General features: G+C 37.3%; 1 protein-coding gene across 1 annotated transcript; it reads right to left on the bottom strand.

Moving 5' to 3' along the window:
• Window positions 1–230: 230 nt before the first annotated feature.
• On the bottom strand, window positions 231–10,005 carry LOC148415728 (Na(+)/H(+) exchange regulatory cofactor NHE-RF4-like). Its single transcript, XM_088427903.1, has 11 exons — window positions 9,940–10,005; window positions 8,840–8,867; window positions 5,510–5,571; window positions 5,212–5,423; window positions 4,751–4,822; window positions 4,420–4,552; window positions 3,317–3,453; window positions 3,034–3,241; window positions 1,588–1,784; window positions 1,413–1,496; window positions 231–402 (listed from the first exon to the last, which is right to left on the bottom strand). Exons 1-11 carry the CDS (start codon window positions 9,953–9,955, stop codon window positions 373–375), a joined length of 1,179 nt encoding a protein of 392 aa, XP_088284029.1. The 5' UTR covers window positions 9,956–10,005; the 3' UTR covers window positions 231–372.
• Window positions 10,006–10,656: the final 651 nt, after the last annotated feature.

The raw sequence follows: 10,656 nt of genomic DNA, 5'->3' as shown, positions 1-10,656 counted from the left end.
AAATCAAGGTTAATGATTAGATATCTACTTAATGATTATTGTCATTTTGGATATGTGAAATCTACCCAAAAGATTCATCCAGGAAATGCTAACAAAATTAAACACGACATTTAAAGATATCGATTATTTGTCTGTGATTTCTATCCTAATGCTGCAACTGCTCCATTATCATCTGTATTTTTCTTTATCCAAAACTTAGTTTCTAGCATGACTAAAAATTCCGATTATTTAGACAAGTATGACAAAGTCTTTATTACGCAGATTGATTCAGTGCCAGCATGATAATTGATTAAAAAGGCTTTGAGCCAAAATCTTCTTTAACCTTCAGCTCCTGCTTTGGATGGATCGGCTTACTTTATTCCCCATGCGCCATCACAAGAGAGCATCACCAAATCTTTGTTGCTGCACAAAACAGTAAAACATGTCCTTTAGTTTTCATTCTTAAACTCTTCACTTTTAGCATGTTTTAACAATTGTTGATACTGTATTGATTGAAAGTGTTCCTTCAGAGCTGAATAGTTTAATATGTAATCTTTTTGTTTTAAATAAGACACAATTTATAAATGTCCAATGACATAAATGTCCAGAATTGTCTAAGCCTTCCAAATGAACATGATTGGGAGCCTGGCATCATCACTACTCCTGTAAAAGTGCTGACAGTGACCTAAGAAAATTATCCCCACCATGAAGTATGGAAGATGAAACATTATTTTGTTGGCTGAAGAAACTGGACCACTTCACTGCACGAAAGGGGTCAGTAAATGGGGTCACGAAATATTGAATATTCAGCTTTTTTTTAATATATATATATATATATATATATATATATATATATATATATATATATATATATATATATATATATATATATATATATATATATTTTTTTTTTTTTTTACAAAGTATATTAAATTGGGAATTATTTCCAAAATAATTATTTTATACTACAGTCAGATTATTAACAAGCAAATCATATAGCGCAAATGTCATTGTAGTTCCATTAAAAATGACCAAACATCTCATAGAGTGAGTGGAAACAGAATTTATGGGAGTCAGGCAAAAATCTAAACGAAAAAAATAATTCAATTTGATTTTGGGGCAAATTGGTGTGTAAAATGTTTAAGGCGTGAGCCATGTTGGAACAACAAAAAGTGGCAAAATTGAAGCAGTGAATTCTTTTTGTATGTTATGTCTAACCTTGCTAAAAAAAATTGTCAGTTGGTTTTTACGTAAGGATAAGTATTTCCCTCGATCACAAGTAAGTTTGAACACTATTTATAATCAATACTGCCGAGCAAAAGCACTTGAAAAGTGATTCATTTTCCCATCATTGGTAATTTTGTGGTGTATAAGATCATTTACTAGCAAAAATCCACTCGGGGTGGGGGTCATGTAAGCTGCCTTTCAAATACCTGCGCCGTATGAATTCCAGCTTGAAGAACATAGTCTTCCTGGTGTATGAATTCATCATGGAAGAAAAGGGGTGAAATACCGAGCTGCAGGAAAAGCAAAACACAGTAAGCAGAGGCCATTACGATTACACAAGTATAATTATCCTTTTTTCCTAGCATAGAATTTGGATTCTACCTGTTTGAAGAGGCGTCTTCCTGGTATGGATATAGCAGTAAAGCTGACCCTCTCCCCACTTTTTCGAACTCTATGGACAATATCGTCATGCTCCAAGAACTCCACGTGTTCTCCGTTGACAGCCAGGAGAAGATCTCCATCCTCCATTCCTGCCTCTTCCGCTGGACTTCCTTTATCCACCTCCCGAAGCACATGGACTGAGCCATGAATCATTGTTTTATTTTTGGAACATATATGAGGTCTACAGGAAGAGTACCGCGCACGTCCAGTATCGCAGACTCAGCTGCTGTCTAGCTTAAGAATTAGTGCCGATTCAAAGTCAGAATCTTTTTGCTAATTCCCCAAATATAAGACGCACCTGTGTATAAGACACACTCTTAATTTGGAGGTCAAATTCTGGGATTTTCTATGTTATCGTGTTTAAGACTCACCAACACTTTAGCAACAGTCAAACGATTAGGAAAACTAAATCAATCGAATCTTTTGTAAACTCATATTTTCTTTTGTTCGTATTTGTAAATTATATATTTATGCGTTAAATGTGTTTCAGATTTACCACATTGTGAGCAGTCAGTGAACGCAGCACCAACGTGACGCGAATGCGCTGGAAGCAGTTGTTTTTCCTTTATCTCGTGATTTGGCTCACATTCATTTTGCCATAAATACCCGAAGTTGCGCAGCGTCCGTGTTTCACAATGTTAATGATTGTTTGTAAATGCAAAATGGCCTCAATTAATGAACTAATCAAAGGGAATACCTTTCCGTGTTCTCTAACTTGTGCACAAAGCTTACCACTTCATAACTTTTCATCAAAACTTTTACATGATCTGCTCCATTTTAGTAATGTTCCTGTGTGTGAACAAGGATGGACTCACAGGTTGGGTGAGTCTGCTCGCTTCTTTTATTGAAAACAATACCACAACAACCTCTTCTAACACAAGGTGCTGTTAGCTGCAGGCACTTTGCTAATATCCACCTGATGTTCACTCTCTAACTCATCCCGTTACTGTAATTATTGGAAATAAGAATATGGGCGATATAAAAATGTACATAAATGCGTCCAAAGTTGGCTTACGTGGCTGACAGATCACACATCCTTGAACGGTGTAGAATAAAAATAAAAAATTAAGTTACCATTTATAGGACACACCCATAACTTTGTCCTTCTTTCTTGGGGAAAAAAAGTGTGTCTTACATTTGGGGAATTACGGTAAGTTGTTCAAACGCTAACATTGAACCAACAAGTATAACGGAACTAAAACAGTGAGTTAACAGTAACTAGCTAAGAGTTAGCAATATCACGCACAGATGCAATGAATAAATGGAGCTTCATGAAGCATTTGAGATATTTTTACCACTCTAGATAGTGCTGATAGTTGACTGATGAACAGTTCAACCTGTACCCCACTTAGTACCACCTACTACAATCCATTATGAATATCTCACCTGTTTGATGTTTATTTGGCAACTTCTCTTGCCTCAGCATGAAACCATAACCCTCAGGTCCTTTAACCAGATGCATTGTCTTTGCGGAGTGTGGCAGATTCCAGTGGCCTGCTAACACAGGCAAGATGGGAATCTTCCTTCTGATATAGCAAGACTCGCTTTCACCATCAATCACCAGCACGGTCATAGAATCTGCACTCTTCTTCAGCTGGAAACCAAATACACTGCAGGTCTCAATCACATTCTTAATTTAGCATAATAAAATGAGAAAATAGTTTCTCACTAATTTGTTGATTGAGACTTGTGTGAGATTAGATGTGGTGACACCATTCATCCAGACCAATCTGTCCCCACTGGTCACTCCAGCTTTCTCTGCGGGACCACCATTCCCTACGTCCAGTACGCAATGTCCCTTTAGACCTGCAAAAATACAATCAACTCAAGGCTAATTTATACTGATAATTGTGCAAGTTTACCACTTTAAATAATAGCAGAACAGGTTCACCAACATTGCCACATTTTCCTGGGTGATTCATGGTGAATACGATTACCGTGTTTTCTGTACTATAAGGCACACCTTATAATCCGGTGCCTTATGTGTGCACTTAGTTCCAAATCTTTTAACTTCCCTTGATTGACTCTTGGATTAATTTAAATGACACAGGTACACTTCATATCCTGGCAGCGCTCAACCAATCAGAGAAAATGATGTAATACAAACGCTTATAATGCCTCCATTAGGTAGACAAAGGTATGCTACAAAACAACATTTATTTATCTGAGGACCTTTGAGACATGATTAGGCAAGGCACAATTCAAACTATCAGTTTACATGGTTGTACACGGGAATGGAGCGGCTGCAAAAGAATTCAGCATCAACGAATCTTTGGTTTAGAAGTGGAGGATGCAAGAAAATGAAGTGCGACAAGTTAAGAAGACAAAACAAATTAGGAACAAATGAAAGAACTTCAACTGCTGGATTTTGGTGTGAACATGGCATTCAAAATGAACTTGCAAGCGGTATGGGAACGATGGCTGAAAGACAGTGCACAACTGGACTGACTGTGTTCCTGATGAGAGGGAACCCACCATGTTTGATGGTGAAATTGCTGCGCTCCCTAATTGCGATACTATAATGGATTTGTGGGAGAAGATTGAAAAAAAAATGTGTACTTTATGAACCACAGTTCATCTAAACTCACCAGTTTGTGTCAATCATGGGTACTTTTTTTTCGTTAGCTGTTTGTTTCAACGTGCACCCTATAATACGGTGCACCTTGTGTGTGGGTTAAGTACAGCAATAGAGCCCGGAAATGTGCCTTATAATCCAGTGTGCCTTATGGTGCGGAAAATATGGTATTATTACTGTACATTTTGTATCGATACCTTGAGCTGGGATGAGGGACATTCCCAGGCCACAGTGCTCATGCCGTTTGATGTGACACAATCTGGGCCGGGAGCAAGGGCCTCCCTTGGAAGCTGTAGCCAGTGTCTGTAGGTCCACACCTGAACACATTGCCTACAATGGACAAACAGACACAAACTCTACAATCTGAATATTTGTAGAGAGACTAGAAGGAAAGTGTAGCATGCAACGTAATTGTCAGGAGACAAGTCTGTGCAGATACTATTTGGGGAGAAGGCCCCTTGTCAATGGAAGTAGAGATGTACAATATTTAATCTGAGCCGTGTTATAACTGCTTATAATATTCAGTACCTGCTCATAGTCATCTCGCTTCAGCACCAGGAGAAATAGATGTAAGCCGCATGACTGGATCTTCCTTGCTACCTGTCAATGAATTACAGTGTGACACTTTGTTGATTTAGATTCAGACTGAATACAGACAAATCACCAGTATGTAATGCTGTGAAACTACACTGGATCCGACAGGGTTTTTCTTCATGTTTTGGCCCCAGAATGTCTTTCTAGGGTATTCTGAAGCAGTCTGAAGGTTAGTATATACAGTTTCTGAGGATTTAGGAAGGAGTAATCTTAAAGACATTAATGAAAACAATGCAAACATACTGTAAACCTCAAATAGAATCACCCCTTGAAGCAAAAGAATAATTTTCCTGCGTTCTCATGTTGAAAAAGAGCTACTAGTTCCAAGAACAAAATAATAAAATTGATACATTTTCCTCTTGGGATCAAAATAAAGACATTTTCCAAACACTAACCTTAGAGAAGTCCATGTTGACCACATATTCATCATTGACCTCCAAGACCCGGTCACCCTCTTTAAGCCCGCTGTGCTCAGATGGGCTCCATGGGTCTACTTCTGTAATCTCTAAGCCTTGGTTGTCCGTGACTCTTTGCAAGTAGAAACCGAAATTCTGCCCATCCACACGCCTCAAATGGTGGAGTTTGGCCTGGGGATTTTGGTCTGATTCTGGACACAGTTAATTCAAAAAACTATTTCAGAAAGGCACAGCGCAGAGTGGTCACCATTACATACCCGTTTTACTGAACCCTTACCGAAATCATCATTGATGACCAGAGCTGGATTATCGATCCCTTCCTTTGGGTTGAAGGTAAAACTGTCAACACAAATGGGAAAAAGTCATGGCTGCTTTAAATATAGCACTGCACATTCTTTCAACCCATCAATTAATTATCAGGGGGACCACATTCCTAGTGTCCCGACTGAAAGAATTTGACTATGACAACAAGCAGCGGAAATGAGTTTCCTCCTAAGTGTTTCTGGGCTCTCCCTCAAGGGCAGTGCTTCTCAATTATTTTCCAAACCCCCCTTAGAAAAGAAAAAACATTTCCCCCCCTTGCACCAACTCGCTGTGGTGCCTACCGGTAAATAAGATCATTATCTATAGAAATTGAAGAAATATCCCCAAATTGTATCATTTTCTTTTTACAGGGTTTGTACTGGTTACAGGTTAGTCTGAAAAAAATAACAAAGTGGAATCAAAGTTTATTTGTATAGCCCTGAATCAGCACAATTTCAAATAGCATCACAGGTGAAAAAGAAATCATGCAGAACATCACAAATATGCAGTCACGAGTCTTGCTGTTGCTTTTTGTACTGACTGCAGGCTTTTGAGGCAAGACATGGGAAGTCCAGAAAACAATACGCTTACGCGTCAAGGCGGGACGTAAAAAACGCATAAATGAATGTTTGAGCATCGCTAGGAGACAGAATAGGGTGAATCTTAAGAGAATATTTGCTTAGCTTCAACTTTGCCAAATTATTATCGATGTCAAAGTTCAACATGGCTTAGTTATCACACCACCAGGAGTGTGCCACCACTTGGCGAAAATAATGCGAGAACGATGTGGAAAAAAATGCCCTAAAAATGATGAAAATACTGCACGAGCGCCAATCCTGATCGCTTCTGAAGATTACAAAGCGAAGAGTGAGTGTTTCTGAAGGATAAGGTTGTAGCGTCCTTTATCTACACTCGAAGATACTTTATTAGGCACACTTACATAATGAAATGAAATGCAATCTTAGCACATTATTTTGCCATTCCGATGTAGGCAAAGGTCATTGGAGGCATCTGTTGGCTCTCGATTACAGCAACAATAATACATATAAGATATTACAGACTATGAGCAGGTGGATGAGAACTTCAAGAAGTGGAATCATACACAGGAGAATTTGACGAATAGAGGTCCCTTATGGCAAGACAGAATGTTTGCAAGTGAAAGGGAGACAAGCAGGTATGTGGGACACAGGTACAGAATAGAAATAGAGCAGGAAGAGACCTCTGCAGCCAACCACTTGGACTTTGATTTCTTCCTACGACTGAACTAACACAACCAGCTAAGCCAAGCCACCAAGAAACGGATGCATCAGCTTCACATGATTAAAATAAGCCATGTCAAAGGCGGATTTATGGCAAAAGAGGCGAGCTACGCCACACTGAAGGCTAAGGCCGCAAGACCAATCGCTATTTAGCCCGCTGTTAGCTAATGTTTACTTGCTGGGTAAAAAAAAAAAATGAAGTGAATTACTATTCATTGTGAAAAATAGAACATTGTGCTCTGCTTTTCACTGAAATTTGGCGACCATACTTTGCATCTGCCCACACTCTTTTGCGCCAGAGAGATTGGACATTCAGCTTTGGGGAAGAGCACGCGAGGCGCCATTTGCATACACGTGGATGTTGAAAAATATTGTGCAGCCGATCTTGATTTGTTGATGGTAAAATGCAGAACTTTGTACTTGTTGACGGAGTTTATTGCATCCTATCTGATTACATTCCTTCGCAGTTGGCTCCTATGATGGCACTTGCAGGTTTACATGGGGCCATCAGCAGATCCCAAAACGCCTACCCTGATGCATTCTACTTCATAGCAGATGATTTTATTGGTTGCAGGATCCATAAATCCAACTAACACTGTATGTACTATACTTTCCAAAAAGGGAGTTTAGATTTGGTCTACCAAAAGTCAAATAGTCACATGGAACAATGCCTCAGTCCCATTTCTGACAATTACCTGGACATTTTCTGTACACATCTTTCAAACAAATTCTCCAAAGAGCCCCACCCATTAAATAAAAACAATCAAGGTGAAGTACGATGACTGAACAGATCTTTCACAGCTGCTCTGGGAGCACAGTGTTCCCATGTCACATGGCGGTTTGGTTATTACTGTTTGACTATCGCAGATTTTTATTTATGACCGTGACTCGGTGTATTGCAGGTATTCTATTTACATAGCTATTTTTCTTGCAATGTTTCTCCCTTTAATTCACGCCAGTCAAAAAATACAAATTCTATTTATTTAAAAAAAAAGAAGCTCTGCCACCTGGATTTTCATTTATGACCATATCTATTGCAGGTTTACCTTGCTATTTTTCTTGATATTTTTTCTCCGCCTAAGTCAGAACAGACACAAAAACCAATCCGTTTTAAATATTTATTTCTAGTGATGGAAAAATGAAGCCTTATAAACCACATGCAATTTTATTTTACTCCTCTAGATGGTGTTCAGCGTTTAAAAAGCAATGGAAATGCATTGTTTCCACTCTATTGTTAAACCACTTTTGCCATCTAGAAAAGCAAAGACATGTCAAAAGTGGTTTATGAGGCTTCATTTACTCATCACTAATTTATTTTTTTAACAAAATAAATCAACAAACAAATAGGTAACTAAGGCAAAGAGAAAAAAAATCACAATTTTAATATCTACTTAACAAATTAGAGTTACAGCATTACTTTCCTCAATATAGTGTGAAACCTGTTCCCAAAAAGAAATAATTATAGATATAATAAATAAATATTTGTCCACAAATATTTGTCCACAGAAAAATATTAAACATAAAGCGTCCTCTTTTGGGATTATAGTCGAGACCTATTCATAAAAATAAATCATTACCTTAATTATTAATAAATATTTGTCCACAAAAAATAATCAATGAAGTGTCAGACCTGTTCTCAAGAAGAAATTATATAAATAAATATTTGTCCACAGAAAAATGTTCAACTTTAAGTGTCCTTATGGGATCATATTAGAGATCTGTTCACAAAATTAAATCATTAACTTGACAGGTAATGAGAGGAGGCATGTGAAAAGTTGGGTCGAACCATTCTAGTATGGGGGAGAATCTGGCTTTTTAAAATAAAGAATTTGAATAACCTAAAGGATTTTTGCATTTTTGTTTGTTTTATTGAAAATCTCGAGTAACCCCCTGGAATTCCTCCAAGTACACCCAGAGGTTCTCGCACCTCCATTTGAGAACCACTGATCTAACGCTTGGGTACAGCCTTCCTTTTACAATGAACTCTTGACTTTAAATTGAATTCTACTTCTGTACTAAGCAGCTATTGCTGAAGATTTACTCACCGTGGAAGCTCAATCACATCTTGGCAGCCTATGGGATACACACAGATAAGAGTATCATCTGTACTAGATCAATATTTATCCAGCAGCTATTTGACAAAATGAAGCTTCATGGACACTGTTAATATTGTTTTGCGCCTCTAGATGGCACTCTTAGTTTAAAAATGCAGTGAAAATCAAATACATTTCCATTTTGCTAGCTTTTATTTCTTAACCAAGAGCCTCATTTTGAGGAGTAAAAAAAATCACAAGTAGTTCATGAGGCTTCTCTTTCCCATCCATACTACGACTGTTTTTCACATTATTTAATATTGGCATAAAAATGAATTAGAAACTGTTCACATTTGTTCTTATTTGGGATACATTATTTAAAGGTCAACTATTTCCTTATAGTGTAGATATTACCATTTTAAAAAAGTAATTATATATATATATATATATATATATATATATATATATATATATATATATATATATATATATATATATATATATATATATATATATATATATATATAATATAAACTATTATGTGCCAATTTAAAATGAATTTCTAATCTCAGGAAAAGAAGACTATTTTCACAGTGCATGGTCCTGCTCCTTGTCTATTTTGAAAGCAACGAGATTTTTTTTGTTATGTCGTGATGCTGTATGTATAAATTAAATCAAACCAGTGAATGGATCCTCCACCTCCTGATCACTGCAGAACACAATGTGCAGATTTATGGACGCAAACTACCCCTGATTATAAATGCTATTGTAAACAATATGATGGTATTGATGGACGGGAAGTTTTAGACTGGCAATGTTTAACGAAAAGTTAACAAGTGTCATGGAGTGGTTTTGCATTCAATCGACAGAGCACCCAACGCTGGTGAGTAGCAATCTATTTTTTTAACATCACAAAACCCTTAAACTTGTTAATTCTTCCCTGCGATGATCAAAAACAGATTTTGCAATGTTGTGGAGACATCACTGAAAGAATGAATGTGACAGATCACAGCCATGGATATCAAAAATGTAGTTTTTACAGAAAGCAACTTTTAGTTAGAATATTAGTGAGTTCTTCTGAAAAAAAGAGTGAAAGAGGAATAGGAGCTTACCTGAGATGGACCTCATGTTGTTCCCACTGCGCTGTAGGCTTAGAATGAGAGACCGCGGCTTCAGAGTTGAGGGATAATAAAATACTTTATCAGCAAGTCAGTTGGAGACTCCTTTCTCAGCAACCATGTTGTTTAAATATTTACCCACCGTGTGGTTTGAGCAACTCCGAGCTGGAGGCAACACAGTGAAGGTTAATTTTGAACCTCACACAAAAGTAAACATACTTAGATATTCTGAAAATAGTTTGATCAAGATGCGCTCCTTTTGGAGCAAATGCAGGACGATGCGTTTTTTATGAATTAAAGGGATCAAAATAAATGCTCTTTTTGGTCATGGAGGAAATGAAAAAAAGACAAGGAAGAAACAAGTGACAGAATCAAAACTCGATAGGTGAGGGAAAGCCATTTACATGAACTGGTTGTATTTAGATACACAACACAGAGAGATGGACAGAGTAGTGATGAGTAAATGAAGCCTCATGATGCACTTTTGATATTTTTTGCTCCTCTAGATGGCACTCTTGGTTTAAAGATGCAGTGGAAATTTTACTGCATTTCCATTGCACTAGCCGTTATCTTTAAACCAAGAGCACCATCGAGGGGAATTAAAAAAAAAATCACAATTGTTTATTGAGGCTTTTTTTGTCAAACACTATCTAACAGCCCCCCCCAGAAAACATAGATTCGAGACAGAAATTAGTTACTTTTATTGATGAT

Source organism: Hippichthys cyanospilos, chromosome 11 (assembly GCF_059441005.1).
Source record: "Hippichthys cyanospilos isolate Australia breed blue-spotted pipefish chromosome 11, RoL_Hcya_1.0, whole genome shotgun sequence".
NCBI lineage: Eukaryota > Metazoa > Chordata > Actinopteri > Syngnathiformes > Syngnathidae > Hippichthys > Hippichthys cyanospilos.
The sequence above is the reverse complement of the archived record's forward strand: the minus strand, read 5'-3'. Positions and strand labels throughout refer to the sequence as shown.